The sequence below is a fragment of the Equus asinus genome, chromosome 7 (genome assembly GCF_041296235.1).
Source record: "Equus asinus isolate D_3611 breed Donkey chromosome 7, EquAss-T2T_v2, whole genome shotgun sequence".
Classification (NCBI taxonomy): domain Eukaryota; kingdom Metazoa; phylum Chordata; class Mammalia; order Perissodactyla; family Equidae; genus Equus; species Equus asinus.
The window spans coordinates 88,417,581-88,434,738 of record NC_091796.1 but is presented as its reverse complement, the minus strand read 5'-3'; the positions used below and the strand labels follow the sequence as shown (position 1 = coordinate 88,434,738).

The following is a 17,158-nucleotide window of genomic DNA, read 5'->3' as shown; positions in this document are numbered from 1 at the left end:
TCTTAGGGAGACAGCATTCAGTCTTTCACCATTAAGTATGATAATAGTTGTAGTTTTTTCATAGATATCTTTTATCAAGTTGAGAAATTTCCCTTCTATTCCAAGTATGTTGATTGCTTTTATCATGAATAGATGTTGGATTTCATCATATGCTTTCCCTGCACCTTTTGATATGATCAATTGGCTTTTGTCTATAATTCTTATTCATATCATATATTATGCTAATTTATTATTTATTATAACCAACCTTGCATTCCTGGGATAGTCATGCTGTAAAAACCTTTTTATATGTTGCTGGATTTCATTTGCTAGTATTTTGTTGAGGATTTAAAAAAATCTTTATAAATAAGTTATATTCATAATCACAGCCTTGTACTCAATCTGGGTAAATGACAGTTAGGACCCCAGTATTGTCTGCTTGCTGTGTCTGAGGTACAGAGGCTACCCTATCAGTGGTGGGTGGAGGAGGGAATTCTCAATGTCTCCTCTACACTTGCAGGAATTTAGCTAACGCAAATCAGACCTGTGAAGAAAAGAATGCTAGTGGTCTGCTCTGCCATTGAGATACATGCTATCATGATCTGTTTCTACTCATAACAATTCTGACTCCAAATGTGTGACTTTTTCACACCAAATAATTCTCCAATTCTCTGCAGACACCAACTAAGTGTCCCACAGTTTAATTCAACTGACGCTAACTATCCAGAGTTAATACAGATCCCACAGGTTAAGGTCTCAGTCCTATAAGGCTACCCCCCATGCTCCCCTTCAGATGCAGATCACAAGTAGTGAGTGTCCAGGTTATGTTCACTTCTATCTGATCTGGCTCAAATTGGGGGTTCCTGTGGCCCCCTCCTCAGGTTTAATAATTTGCTATACCAGCTCACAGATCTCAGGGAAATACTTTACTTACCGCTACCAGTTTGTTATAAAGGATACAAATGAACAGAAGAGGTATATACAGCAAAGTTCTGAAGGGTCCGGAGCACAAGAGCTTCCTTCCCCATGGAATTTGGGGTGTGTCACCTTCCTGACAGTGGATCTGTTCGGTAACCTGGAAGCTCATCAAATCCCATTGTTCAAGAGTTTTTATAGAGCTTAATCTCCAGTCTCCCCTTCCCCTCGTCCTAAAGGTCAATGAGTGGGGCTGAAAATTCCAACTCTCTAATTACCTGCCCCATCCTGAGGCTAACTGAGGGCTCCACCCTAAGTCACTTCATTAGCACAAAGGCCACATATCTTTCTTATTTTGCCACAATACTGTATAGAATCATGTGCCTCATAACAACGTTTTGGCCGAGGATGGACTGCGTGTATACGACGATAGTCCAATAAGATTAGTGCCATGTGGCTTAGGTGTGTTATCTAGGTTTGTGTAAGTATACTGTATGATGTTCACACAAATGACAAAATCACCTAGTGACGCATTTCTCAGAATGTATCCTCCTGTTGTTAAATGGTGTATGACTATACTTTGTGAACTGGGGGAAGAGAGAGCTCTGGCTTCTTGGCAGTACCCTTCTGGAATGAAGAGTGGGGCTTTTGGCACACAGGGTTGGGAGGGTGAGAGTCAATGATGGCTCAGGTGCTACAGACTTTTGCTGTTGTTTATGAGATTTAACAGTTTCTTGAGTGAATGTTTCTTCATTTGCTGAATGGCCTTAGGACAATTTCTAGAGACTTTAATTTTTGTTTTTAGTAATTTTCAGCAGTTATGGGTATTTCATTGAGCAGGAGTTCCACAGAACTCCTCATGCCATCATTCTGGAAGTGGAAGCTCTATGAAGTCCCCCCTTGGTTTTTGATAAGAGTTTATATTAACAAATGTGATCCACGTTTTGCTTTTCAAGCATAGTTTCCCTTCACCTGACAATTCACGTGTTATACATTGGTCATCTTACAATATTATTGGATAATTTTTTTATAATTTGACTAATGATAATGTTTATTCTATGTCACAGAGGTACCGTCTGCTCGACAGACCTTCTGACCAAAAGAACCGTGCCTCTTTTTCAGTTCTAGGTGTGTTTGAAAGCTGATGTATATGGGGATCCCCCAGTCTAGGGGCCAAATCCCAGTCCCACTTCATCATAGGGTAAATTGTTCTGTTAAAGCTACTTTTAATAGACTGTGACATGTCCTGAGAACCTCCTAGACTTCCAGAGGCCTAGAAGTTTCTTGCTTACACACAAGTGCTATTCAGGGAAATTGTGCCCTAGCTTAGACTAATTTTCCTTTCTAGTCCACTGCTTCCCTTATTTTGCTTTTTATTGAGGTAAAGACTGTTTAGGTTTTTTAAAATCAACTGGAGTTTGGAAGGTAGCCTTACTTGGAAGGTCCTGAGACTTGACTGAAATCCTGTTATATTGAAGGTGGAAGAAAAATTTCTTTTCTCATCCCTGCTTTAAGTATCTAAATATTAAAAATGGCGAGGTTAGAGTTCGTGAGAAAAGAGAGTTCCTTCCATTAAATTTCCTACTCTTAAGTGTGGGCAAATGCTGACTTGATCTCTCTCGTACTATAGAGAATCTCTCTCTCTATCTGACTAGCTGGATCCCTGGGTATATGCATTTTTAGGAATCAAAACTAGGAATTTTATCTATTTTTAGTCTCTGAAATAAAACTCCCTTTTATAATAATTCTCTAGTTCTTATTCTAGGGTGCATTTGATTTTTTTTCAAATGCTTGTACTAGATTGCCTTATATATCAAATTAAGGGGCTAATGGTGTTACGATTGAAAGTTGAGTAGGCCAAGCTTTTCCATAGTATTGCCTTTCCAAAGATAATAGAGTATAGCAAATATTTTATAAAAATCTAAGAAAATCATGGCTTAAATTCTGAGATATATATATATATATATATAAAATATATATATAATTCCAACTTTTAACTGATATTGATGCGGGGTCGGTGAGCCGAGGAGTCGAAAGAAAGATTTCTTAGACTTTTAAGATCTGGCAATAGTGCTCTTTTATTTAGAGAATAGAATAGCATGGGGACAGGACCCATGGGCAATTAGAGCTTCTGCTGCCGCCGCTTCTGCTGCTCCCACTAGCATGGGGACAGGGCCCATGGGCAGGCAGAGCCGCTTCTGCTGCCCCCGCTGGCATGGGGACAGGACCCATGGGCAGGCAGAGCTGGTGCGTGGGGACAGGACCCACGGGCAGTCAGAGCTCCTGCTGCTGCCCCGAGTTGAGGGTTAGGGCTAATTTTATAAGGCATGGGTATGTGAGTCATTTCTTTACAAGACAAAGGAAAGAACATGAAAAAAAGTTAAAATGGTATCAGTGCAGGTGGGGTCTGGTCATTGGGTGATCCCATGACTTTTAGACAAGAATCAAATCGGATTAAGTAAAGGTTAGAAAGGTTAGAAGCCACCATCCTAAATCAGTTACATGAGATTGCCAGACAGCAACCAACTTAAGTTCTTGCCTTCCCCATTAAGAGTTTCTAGGGATAAGGTCATCTCTCTTCTTCTTCCTGGTACAGAGAGGGAGGCACCTTTTACAGACAGAGATTTACCTTACAAATGTAAGTGTGTCCCAACAAGGGCAAGTTCCATTCCCCAGAGCCTCCTTCTCTGTCCCAGTTTATCGAAAGCAATTAGCCCCAAACAATCCCGATGCCAGAGACATATCCTGGGGTGGCCAATTTCAGGTCCCTACAAGGTCATCCCCCCTTCCTTCACAAACGCAAATGTCTCTCAAAAGGGCAAGCAAAATTCCAGTCCTTGGAGCCTGCTTCTCATCTGCAGTTTTAAAAGTAACCAGCCTAAAGATCCTCATCATAAACCGTTTTAAAATTAAGCAGCCTAAAAATCCTCATCAATATAAACCATTATGCAAATTAAAACATTGTTGGTATTTTTAAATTTTGCTTAAATTTCTCAGTTATTGTTTATATTTGTTTAAATTATCATGACTTTTTTTCCTTATGTTTTGAAATGTGACTGTTTTCTAGATTTATTTTTAATTAGATATCAATGTCATTTTTTTTAGACTAAACTTCAGTGGCTTTGTGAGGAACTGAAAGAGCGAGAAAACAGAGAGAAAAGTCTGCGGCACCAGCTGATGCTGTGCAGACAACAACTCAGGAATATGACCGAAAACAAGGAATCTGAGCTCCAGTGTCTCTTTGAACAGATAGAAAGACAGGAGCAGCTTCTGGAAGAAATACATCGGGAGAAGAGAGGTGTGTTAGCTGCTCTTACTCTTAGTTTTCTTTGTTTATGTTCATGGAATCCTAGGATTGGGGAAAAAAAGTTATTTCTCTTGCTCCAGTTCAGACTATTTCCAAATCTGTCTCCTTTCCTCGTCTCTTTTTATCTTTCTTCATTTCTGGGGCCAGAAGAGAAAACTGTTCTGCCCTGAGAGTTTTTCTTTCAGCTGCTATATCCCTCCTATATACTTTTGTATCTGTTGGCAGTTTGCAAATTTTAATTTGCAAGATATGTTTGTTCTTCTCTGGTAAAATGACAAAATTTATATTTCACTTAGTAAAATATCCATTAATTCATTCAACAAATATTTATTTTGCACCTATTTTTTCTTAGGCACTGTTACAGGTGCTGAGGATACATCAGTGGATAAAGCAGAAACAAATCTTGCTCTTGTTTAGCTTACATTATATTGAGTGGAGTGGCAGACTCTAAATGTTATAAGTAGGTAAATTACATAGTATATTAGGAGGTTATAAGCACAATGGTGAAAACCATAGAGTAAGGGCAGGGCGAGCAGGGGGCAGGGGTTAATGTGTAGGCAATACTTAACTTTAAAAGTTAGACAAGAGACTTGGAAAACTATTCTGTTCCTTGATTCTACTAAGGATGCATCATGATGGGAAGAAGAAAAACAGCATTATGTATGCGATTTCATGTAGTGTTGGCCTTAGGTCTTTTCTTTATTGGTGGACTTTATTAATTTAAGAACCAGAAAGAGACTTAATACAGTGTCCTGGTAACATTAACATATGGTAATAATCCCTTTTAAAATAAATTTTTGGTTTTCATTTTAGTAATCAGGAATATTCGCTCCACATGTACCACTTAAAAATTACTTATTACTATATGTAGTGATTTTCAATTTTTTTGTATCAGGATCACTTTACAGTCTTAAAAGCTCTTTGAGTTCTCAAAAATTGTATTATTGTGTGTTGTGTGTAACAATACTTACCGTATTAAAAATTTAAACTAATAATTTAAAAATATTTATTCCTTAAAAATGATAATTATAAACCCATTACGTGTTAATATAAAAATTAATGAAATTTAGCTCTTTTCCAAGACAAAATTGTTTTGCACTTTTGGAAATCTCTTTAATTGCTGTCTTAAAAGAAAACAGCTGCATTTTCATTTTTGCTTCTGCATTTAATCTTTTATTATGTTACATGTCATGTAATCTCTGGAAAAACTACACTTTACATTTATGAGAAACTGAGTGAGAAAAAGGCAAATAATGTCTTAGTTTTATAATTAAGGGGTCTTGGATGGTTCCAAAACCACCATTTGAGCCTTGCTGATCTACTGCAATTGAAAGATGTAAACTGTGCCAGTAGTAAAAGTCATAGGATGCCCTTGTATTTTTTTAAATGACAATCTAATAGTATCTAATTATGTAATTTATAGCTGAAATGCCATATGGTCTCTATACGTGTTGTGGACCATTCACTGACACTAGATTACAACCCAGTTTTCCTTTTAGTAAACATTATCAATATTGTAACCCTGTATATCATTTCTTTGTATGAAGATTCATGCAATAGTGTGTCATAAATGTGTAAAACTGTCAGTGGGGAGAAGTCCAAAAGAACCACATATTTGTGCACTTAGATAATTATATTCACATGCCCAACTTTTTTATAAAAGCTTCACAAGGTAAACCTGTAAAGTTTGTAGTCTCTCAAGGTGATTGCTTTTATTTCTACTTTTTGAATTTAATGAAAATTTATTGCTTATTTTGTATCTATAGAGAATTTGAATTATTTTATACATCTTAGAGTCAGCTTGCCAATCACCTTAGAATCAAGGTGTTTTGATAGGATTGTGTTGAATGTATAGGTTAATTTGTGGAGAATGGATGTCTTAATATTGAGTCTTCCAATCCATGAACATGGTATATCTATCCACTTATTTAGGTCATCTTTAACTTTTCTCATGGAAGTTTTGTAATTTTGAGCAAGCAGGTCTTGAAGATCATTTTGAAATTTATTCCTAATTTTTTCTGATTTATGATGTTATATTAAGGGACATTTTGAAATTTGAATTTCCAACATTTTTTTCTGGTATATAGACATACAGTTGATTTTGTCGTATATTAACCTTGTATTTTTTGAACCTTATTTATTAATTCTAGTAGCTTTTTGTTGTTGTTTTTGATTCCTTAGCAGTTAGGGTTTTCCTTGTACATGATCACATCATCTGCAAATAAGGACAGTTTTGCTTCTCCTTTTTTCTTATCTTTATCAACTAGTTGGGACCTCCAGTGTGTATTTAACTAAGTTTGCATTCCTGGGATAAACTCTACTTTGTCAAAATGTATTTTCCCTTTTATATATGGCTAGATTAGATTTATTAATAGTTTGTTAAGAATTTTCACGTCTGGGTTCATGGGGAATATTGGTCCGCAGGTTCTTTTGTTTTAATGTCTTTATCTAATGTGAATGTTAGTATAACAATGATCTCTTAAAATAAGTTGAGTTGTGTTTTTTCTTTTATTTTTTGAAAGCATTTGCATAAAGTTTATATTGTTTCTTTTTAAATGTATAATAGAATTTGTTCATGAATGCTCCTGGGCCTGTTGTTTTCATTTTGGGAAGATTTTTAATTTCAAACTCTAAATTCTTTAATAGGTATGTGACTATTCGTAATTTCTGTTTCTTCTTGAGTCAGTTTTATTATTGTATGCCTTTCAAGATATTTGTCCATTTCATCTATGTTGTCAAATTTGTTGGCATAACTTTTTTCATAATGTCTCCTTTTTTAATCATTTTTATTTCTGTCAGATCTTTGCTGATGTCTCCTATTATATTCCTGATATTGGTAATTTGTTTTCTCTCTTTGGTTCTTTAAACGTCTTGCTGAGGAGTCTATCAATTTTATTAATATTTTCAAAGAAACTACAATTTTTTCTGTTGTTTATCTTTTTAATGTTTTAATCATCTTTACTCTTCTTTTTATTTCCTTCCTTCTGCTATAATTACTTTGTGTATCCTTTGCTCTTTTTCTGGCTTCTTAAGATGGCAGCCTTTTTTTAATACCTTTCTTTCCAAATACAAGCATTTAAAGTTATAAATTTCTACCTTAGCAATACTTTAAGTGCGTTCCACAAATCTTGCTATGTTGTGTCTTTATTATCATTTGGTTTGAAGTAAAAAGTATTTCTCTTATGATTTATTCTTTGATCCATGAGGTTTTTAGAAGTGTATTACTTAATTTCCAATTATATAGAGAGTTTTCTAGATATTTTATTTATTTATTTATTTATTTTAAAGATATTTTTTTTTTCCTTTTTCTCCCCGAAGCCCCCCAGTACATACTTGTGTATTTATAGTTGTGGGTCCTTCTAGTTGTGGCATGTGGGACGCTGCCTCAGCATGGCTTGATGAGCAATGCCATGTCTGTGCCCAGGATCCGAACCGGTGAAACCCTGGGCTGCCGAGGTGGAGCACGTGAACTTAACCACTCAGCCATGGGGCCGGCCCCTAGATATTTTATTATTGATTTCCAACTTAATACCCTTGTGTTCCTAGAACATACTGTCCATGATTTCGATCCTTTGAGATTTACTGAGATTTGTTTTATGGCCCCAAATATAGTCTATCTTGGTGAATTTGCCAGGTGCACTTGAAAATAATTTATGTTCTACATTCATTGTGAAATGTTCTATAAATGTCACTTATGCCAAATTGTTACACAGTGTTCTATGACCCTGGTGATTTCTATATCCCTTCTGAATTAATCTACTTCTATCAATAACTGATAGAGGATTGTTAAAGTATTTAACTATTGTGTGAGGTTTTTTCTGGGTGTGTCATTTTTTTTTAGCTTTATATATTTTGAAAGTATGTTATTTGAGCTTATCTTAGTATTGATTGTGTATCTTAGGCATTGATTGAATGTATCCAGTTGGGAGCCTATTGTAATAATCCCAGTGAAAGCAAATGAGGAACTGAAGAAGGACGTTAGTAGTGGCAACAAATGCAAAAGAAATTGTGGAACACTTAGTGAAAGATTGGGCAGTGTAAGTGAGAGAGAAGGAAGACTTGCAGGAGACTCTATGATCTCAGTGGCTTTGCCATTGGGAAAAATAGGAAAGTCAGGAGTAGGGGCTGATTTGGTGGGAGAGAATGGGGGTTCCCCACTTTTTACCTATTTCTTAAAATTATAAACAAACGAAAAATGTTTTGGGAAGACCCAAACTTTTGTAACAGAGAAATGCTATGATAATGTTTTGCCTTACATGTGTAAGATGTTATATTAGCTGTCTCATGATTCAGAAATAATGAAGACTCTCTATAAATAATGAAGACCAAGCAGAGACTGTTATGGTTAGAGACTCATAAACATGTTTATTTGGAGGTAGGATGAAATAAATACATTGCTAGAAATATAAGCAACATGTTCCTGGTGAAAAGGGCAGTATTGATTATTTCTGTTGAGGCCCATGTGGGAAGGTTTTTAGTAGGACTTGTCATTTGATTTAGATCTTGAAGAATGCAGTGAGATTTCCATAAGATGGCGAGGAGGAAGAGATTCTTTGCAGGATTCATCTGCCTAATGATCTCTTCTTGCATACTTCAGCATTGGTTTACAATGGTATATACAGAAGAGGTGAAAGGCAGCAAAACTGATGATTAAGTTTAGATATTTCTGAAGTATCGAAGTCAATTGTTGTAGAAGTTTATGTTTGATTCCTTCATCATATTGGAACCTTAACCGTTAAGTAGAACAAGGTTAACCTATCTACAGGTAAAACATGACAGAGAAACTTCCCAGTTGCTGAAATTAATGCCATTCTCTGCATACATGTTTTAGTTTGATTTAATGTGATGTTAACTGACATGTGCCAGGTTAACTGAGGCCCATGTACAAGGAGTTTTTATCAGTAAGTGTTGCCAGATTTGTAGATCTGAGTTATCTTATGCTTCCTGTGCTATTCTGGGCCTGTGGGTTTGGGCTGGAAGGTTCCAAAATGGGAGGAAATCTATTAAAGAGTTAATGTCATGGACCTCTTAGAAGTTTAGTAGTCATTGACTGAGAAATCATTGCCCTACATTTGTTTTTGTCGGTTCACCAATTTTAAGTCTCATCTTAGCAATGACTGTGGGTGGAGCAAGCGTTCAGAGGACTGTCCTAGCCCAGAAATATCTTGTTTCTTGCCTTGATGAGTTTTGGGAAGATGCACAGTTGAGAAATGTGTTCAGTTGAACGTATCCACTAGAATGGAGTTTCTATGAAGGTAGTGATTTTTTTGTTTTGTTCAGTGCTATATCCTCAGTGCCTAGAAAGAATCGGGCTCAACAGTAGATAAGTCAAATATTTGTTGAATAAGTGAGTGAATCAGTGAATAAATGAAAGAACAATAAAGGGGCACAGTTAGTAGAGGAGCCATAATATTTAGTGAAAAAAATCACAGTGAACTCAGCATAACTAAAAGACAGATCAGCAAATATTTGGCAGAAGTTGATTAAGTAATTCAATTAGAGTGGTTTACATTGTGTTTATGACACTCTGGGATTAGGTAACAATATTTGTCTTTCCTAATATTTTAGTTACGTATTATATTTTACAGTAAAAGTATTTAAACCATTTATATTTTTATTCACTTCATGACAATATTCTCTAAGAGCTCTCTGATTCATTTAGGACTGCTATAACACTGTTAGTAATTCTAGCCCCATATTGTGCTGTGAGTTGAGTTAGCTCTCTGGTATAACGTGAAAAAATTTTTTAGTATCTGAATGTCAAAAAAGTAAACAAAGAATATTAATACTATGTGTATGTCTAACATAGTTTCAGTCTTTAATAATAGAATGAATGTAACTTTTAGAGTATATAAACTTAAGCCTGATTATAAATGTTGAGTAGAAGGATCCAGGAATGGGAGAGGTTGAACAGGTGAAAGAAAGGTTAATTGGTATAGCAGGATCCCAGAAGATATGAGAGTGGATGAAGTTGAAAGTAAAGTTGGAGAAATGAATCTCGAAAGAACAAAGACAAAAGAGTTAGATATCTTCTTCCATTACCTTTTCCACACTTTGAATACACTACTATTTTTGGCAGTTTCACAGCACAATATTTTGTATAGTCATTTCCTTAATTTGACTGTTAGCTCCTCTACATCTGTAGTTGGGTTTAATTGAACTTTGCCTTGTATGTGCTCAATACCTGTTTGGAGAAAAAGGTGGAAGGAATGAGAGATAAGACTTTGAGAGACCTATTTTAGTAGAAGCTTTGTGAGTTTTACGCCAGATTGTAGAACATTTCTCATGACCATATATCTTACAAGCTGCTTCCAAAGGATAACACTTGTCATGTGATATCCAAGGGATTGAGCAAGCTTAGGGATGAATCTGGTATACTGTACATTCATTACTCTGGCCTTATAGATGACTCTGGGGATGAGTATTTTTACTATATAATAGAAATATGATGCAGTTTTTTTTTCAATGTTCTAAAATTGCTGTGCTGTTCAAGGGATTGACTCTAAAAAACACTGCCTTTCCAAAGGTTACATTCTACTTGATTTGTCTTGACCAATGGTGATCTCAACTTTTAAAGGGTTTTTCCTTTGGTTTCACTGTTCCTAGTGTTCTGAGAATCTCCTTTCAACTGATTTCTCTGTTTTTTTCTTGCTCTTCTTCTGAATCTCTGTACCACTTCTGCAGCTGGTGGATGGCCAAACAGAGGATGTTTTCTTAGAATTCATTTGTGGAACAGAAAGGAAGGAGGGACTTGTGAACCATAGGAATCTTTCCTAACTAGTAGTCTGTACATGGGGTTGCATCATTTATGTTTGTGTGTACATTATTGATTGATTAATTGATTTAGTTTTCCCACCACTCGTCCATTCATCTACTACTTATTCCCCACATCATTTTAAGTAGTCTTTTGGTTTGTCTCATTAAAAGAATATTTTTAGCAGTCGTGGTATTTACAGAAATACTAGATGGCTGTCTAGAACCAATTTTTTCCATTGCATATTGGAGTGTAATTATTGATTTAGAGGATTATGTCTAAGTGTAATATGATTTCTTTATTTGGATTCTGGTTAATATTTTAACATATGTTTAGTGCTTTATTTTATGTCACTAGTTTGTTCAGAAGTTCAGTGGTGTTGATCATTAGAGTAATGAAAGATTATTTTAATTGATAGATTAAGGCCATTAATCTGTGTGTTTAAAATCACAAACTATTATTTTGTTTAATATCAAATGACATCTTGCCTCTTATTTTCAGAATTTCTTCATAATTGTTTTCAAAACCACAGTAGTTTGTTTTTTTTAATTATGTCCACTATTTGAGTCAAATCAAAATTTTGTTTTAATCTGTATTTTTGCTTATATATATTTCATTACAATAATTTTGTTTCTTGTGTATTTTATGCTATGATTTGAAACCCAACCCAGGTCAACAGTAATTGAAATTAAACGTCATTGATTAAATATTCCTAGGACCAGCATTAAATAAATTAATAACATGAATGGAGCTCCTGATACACAGACCAGTGCAGGTGTCAACTTCCTTTGAATATGTGATCAACATTCAGATTGCTAGTGAATAAATCGGCAATGGAGAGTTATGCTTAATTATTCTTCAATTAACTATAAGTATCTTTGCCTGCCACCCTTCTGTGTAATGGGCCTAATGTTTGTACTACTTATATGGGCTAAACTTAATTTTAGAGGCAAACGTTTTCAATATCTCCAGTAATATACTTAGTTGACAACAGTTAAGTATTGATTGAATGGAGAGTTCAGATATTTAAAGTTTACACTTTTCCTCTTCTAAATTAAAGGATATGTGCGTGCATTTGTGTGGGTTTGTGTATGTATGTGTATTCTGGAGTATGTTCTGGAGTATCCAGAAATGTTAAGTATATTATGTGAATCAATTCTTAGATTTTCTTATTTTATCCTCTTATAGGTTGTATGGTTTTCTGCTGTTTCACAGTGTAGCAAAGCTGGTCTACTTGAATTTAGATCAGAAACACACTCAGGGAGAAAAATAAGATAAAGTTGCATCTGCTCAAATAGAATTGATGTGAGTTTTTGGGTCAGTAAGTAGCTTTCATTAAATTCAAAGCATATATTTGCTATGTTCGAGTTCTTTTAAGAGTTATATCTTCTATTTTGTTGTGTATATAATAGTGATCAATTGTGGTAGGCAGAATAATGCCAGCCCACCTACCCCAAAGATGTCCACGTCCTAATCCTCAGAACCTCTTAATATGTTACATTAGATGGCAAGAGATTTTGTAGTTGTGATTTGATTAAGGGCTTTGAGATGGGGAGATTATCCTGGATTGTCTGTTTGGGCTTCTTATAATCACAAGGTTCTTAAAAGTGAAAGAGGAAGCAGAAAAGGAAGTCAGAGTGATTCAATATGATTCACACTGATTTGCAGTGATTCCAACTTACCATTGATGGCCTTGAAGATGGAGGAAGAGGCCACAAGCCAGGGAATGTGGGTAGCCTCTAAGAAGTTGGAAAAGGCAAGGAAATTGATTCTTCCCCATAGGTTTCAGAAAGGAATGCAGCCTTGCTGACACAAGGATTTTAGCCCAGTGAGACCTGTTTTGGACTTCTAACCTATAGAATTGTAACATAAGCAATTTGCATTGTTTTAAGGTACTAAGTTTGTGGTGCAGGTGTCCCCCCTTTTCCATGGGGGCTACATTCCAAGACCTCCAGTGGATACCTAAAACCGTGGATAGGACCGAACCCTATATATACTTTTTTCCATACGTACATACCTATGATAAAGTTTAACTTATAAATTAGGCACAGTAAGAGAGTAATGATGCTTTGGGGCCATTACTAAATAAATTGAACATAAGCACTGCAATACCACTACATTCGATCTGATAACCTAGAGGGTTACTAAGTGACTAACGAGCCGGTAGCATATACAGCATGGATGTACTCGAGGAAGGGATGATTCACGTCCCAGGCAGGACAGAGCAGGATGGCTAGAGATTTCATCACGCTACTCAGAATGGCAAGCAATTTAAAACTTGTAAATTGTTTACTTCTGGAATTTTTTGTTTAATATTTTGGGACCTCAGTTGACCTTGGGTATCTGAAACCACAGAGAGCAAAACCATGGATAAGGGGAGACTAGTACTGTAGATAGGTACAGCATCCATAGAAAACTAATACACCAATAAAATCATGGAATTAGAGATTTGTAATAGTTTCTTTGCTACTTGATTCTCTGTATATCAGGTCATTCTTCAGCCTGCTTGAACCTCTATGAGTACATGGGCCCATCTTTGGACATTTGTCAGAAAATTAGGAATATACATATATTACTTTCAATCTATTAAAATTAACTTCGAAATGCACTGAAACAGCTCTTAAAATGTGGTATTTTCAAAATGAATATAATTTGCTTACACCTACGAATTCATATTTGGTACTCTTCATTTAAATATAGCAAGAAAAGTCAAAGAAGTTACATGTGTCATTAATGAACCTGAAATGCAGATAGTCCTTGTTACCTCTGGCTGTTGTAAGGCCGTTTTGCATTAATAGTCCTACCTTTAAATTTTATTCTTCTTCCACTTTGAGTTATAGCGTGGTGTTAAAACGTACATAAAAGGAAATTAAAAAATAAAATCACAGAAAAAAAATTAGGGAACAGAGAGAGAGTGTCCCTGGCACCTGGAAGGAGTTATTATGATTTATCACTTAGTTTAACTCTGAATTATCTGACTTCTAAGAGGGATACCTCTTGGGTCACATGGTTCTTATCATTTAGTTAAAGAGGGCATGGAAACTCCTAGTGAGAAGCAAACTTATTCTGGAAACTAAATTCAAGAGGAATGTATGAGGTATGTATTGATCTTTCTACAAGCAATGTAACAAATAGTGTCTCCAGTTATTGTTTAAATACTAATAAGAGCTAACATTTATTGCTGTGTGTCAGATACTATTCAAGTGCTTTAAGCAATTTATTGTTTTAATAATCCCCAAATAGGTACTATCATTCAGCTTTCAAAAAACAAAAACAATGAGGGTTTCATTTTTTAGTAGAAATGCTACAAAGTAACTAGGGACACATTATGACTTTCGTCATCCCTAGGTACTTATGCCTTCATGGGCCCTTCCTCCATAAAAAAATTAAATTTTTGACTATGTTGGTATGAAAATGAATATAATCCAGGCTGGATTTATTATATATTCATTGTTCATTTTTTCTTCTGGTTTTCTAATAAATTACAATGAAAACATTTTCATTGGCTATAGACACTATGCCTACTGTGCTTAGTGGAGAAGTTGGCCTTGAATGTAAGAGTATAGGCCACACTATAAGATCATATGGGGGTAGGGGGTGAGGGAGATGTGGATAACAGGATTTCCTTCGAAAGTGATAGGTATGGGGAACCCAAGTGTGAGTGGGCATGCCGTGCAAGGGATGGTGGCAGAGTTGGTCCAGCAGAAGGCACAGTGTGGAGGGCTGAAGTGGGAGAGAGCTTGTCTGGAGCATATTGAGATAAGGAAACTAAAGTGCAAACACAGAGATTGTGGCTGACCCAATGATATACACTAATTGATTTAATAACATTCTCTCTATTCCTGCAGTGGACTTAATTTTCAGATGACTGGTGCACGTTTGGTAGATATTACACTTCAATTTATGGTTGAATTCTTGACTAAATCTTTGAAGTTTGATTGTTCTTTATTGTTGATTAACTTGGGATCCAGAATGCTTTAGCTACCAGATGTGGTTGCTGAGAATCAACATATGCATGTCATGAAATTTAAAATGGAAATTTGAAAGCTTTCCTGAGAGCATTTAAAACCTATCTTTACTCTTATGATTTGAAAGAAAGATTACTTTCTCTCACTTTCTTGTCCCCTGCAACTAGTGATTTTACAGTTTTCCCTGGTCATTTCTTGCATATCTGCTCCTCTCTCTCTGTTAAGACTACCTCTGTCTTCTTCAGCTCTTTATTACTTCATATCTTCAAGGGTTGCAGAAGCTTCTTATTTGCAAGATCTTCCTAGCCTCTACTCTCTGCCTTCTTCTTCGCTGGTCTTCACCTATAAGCCTACCAGAGCCCCCAAGACAGGTGACTTTCCCAAGTAGGCACACTCCAGTGGATGTATTCAAGTTCACACGATTCCCTGGGCCCCAGCTATCCTCCATCCATTTCTCTGCTGTTTAATAAAGCATTTGGTAAAAGTGACATCTTTCAGAAATAACCTTGAATATGCTCAGATTAATTCAAAAAAATTAAATCATTCTCAAACTTCCGTATTGTATTTTTTATAATAAATTACTTGCAACACACCCCACAATTGACCCCCACCCAATAGCGTTTCATTGGAGAAAACACACACATGTGCCCACACACACAACTGCTGTTCTAATCAGTTCTGCCAGATGAATCTTCATTAAACACAGCTTTGAGCCCATGACTCCTCAGCTCAGAAATCTTCAGTGCCTTTCTCACTTCTGGACAAAGTTCATACTCTTACAGGAGCCCCACCATTTTCCCCTCTCTTCCTATGAAAACTCTACCCTTGTTATCACCCGTGCTAGCAGATGTTTTTCCTTTCACCACCCCATTACTATTAAAACTTAGGATATAATTACATGACATTTGGTTTTTTCTCTGGGTATCTGCATGTATATCTTTTTATATTAAGTTTTAATTTCTAGTTTCAGAGATGCTTGTTTTCCCATTGCATCTGGTACCATGTTTTATATTTAAACAGGAAGTAAACGTACTTATTGGATGTTTGGGTAGGTGATCCAGTGGATGGGTGGATGGATGGTTGGATGGATGGATAAATAGATAGCACAGATTTAGCCTCCTGCCTCTTTATCTCATTTACTAGGGCATCATCATCCGAAGCCCCTTACCATATATATATGAGACACTTAGGTCTGTTCTACCAATTAAAAAGAAAACAAACATCAATATTGATTTATTCTTATTTCTGCTTCTTTAAGACACAGGAACAAATATAAAGTATTAACTTGGAATTACCCACCAGACTATTCTAATGATGTGCTTTATCAGGTAAGCTGTTTTCACTTTATCTTTTGAAACTAGGGTACTTGGCAATGAGAGAATCCTTCTCCTATTTATCTTTTCAGAGCAAAGTCCTTCAAGTACTTCCTAAAAGTGTTTGGAAAGACTGGTACACACATTCTCCTTCCTGGATTAGATGAATAGTTCATCACATCAACCATGAGAGGCTACAGATTTGCTCTATTTCCTATTGAGACTCTTGACCTTGCATTCTAGTATTTAAAATTAATTTCTTAATCGTGTCACACTTTGGAAAGATTCCTCACCAGAGTCCCCTACAGGTGATGTTAGATCTTTGTGTTCAACCATTCACCCTCACTGTCTTTGAGATGGCCTTAGGGGAAGGAAAGAAGCTAACATTTCTTGAGGGCTTGCTAATATTCAGGTTTTTATGTGTATCATCTCATTTAATCCTTAACCATGTGAGATTATTAATCTCTATTTATAGTCAGGCAGCTGAGTCTGGGAGGCAAGGGGGGTAGGTTGTTTCTCATAAGATTCTAAAGTGAATTACAGATGGGAGAGGGCTTTGTGAAACTCAGGCTTGCGTTCCTACTACTGTATCACGTATCAGAATGAACCAGCAGTACTCAATCAACTTCACTAGGCCTCGCAAATTGAAAACAATCTCTCCATCCTCACATTGTTAGGATCTAGTCCCTGAAGTTGTAAAGAGATCAAATTTTTGTTAAGAATGTTAGAGAGAAAATTAGTCTGTCAGAAACTCAGTCTTTTTGGCTACCGTAAGAACTAAACCACTAGAAATGCTTATTTAGAAAAAAAGGTCAGTTTTGCTGTTTATATATAAACCCTTTACTTGTGATGACAGTAATATTTCTAAGATTTTTCTTTCACATCATTTTAGTATGTGATTGCTCATAATTTCTTTAGTAGC

General features: G+C 35.8%; 1 protein-coding gene across 4 annotated transcripts in view; it reads left to right on the top strand.

Annotated features, from left to right (window-relative positions):
* The window catches only part of CEP128 (centrosomal protein 128), a 382,281-nt gene that overhangs the window by 168,677 nt on the left and 196,446 nt on the right, over positions 1 to 17,158 (top strand). For all 4 annotated transcript variants that reach the window (XM_014846721.3, XM_070514145.1, XM_070514144.1 and 1 more), the window contains one exon: positions 4,000 to 4,192. In XM_014846721.3, coding sequence (XP_014702207.3) covers positions 4,000 to 4,192 — 193 coding nt within the window. The remainder of the gene's footprint in view (positions 1 to 3,999; positions 4,193 to 17,158) is intronic.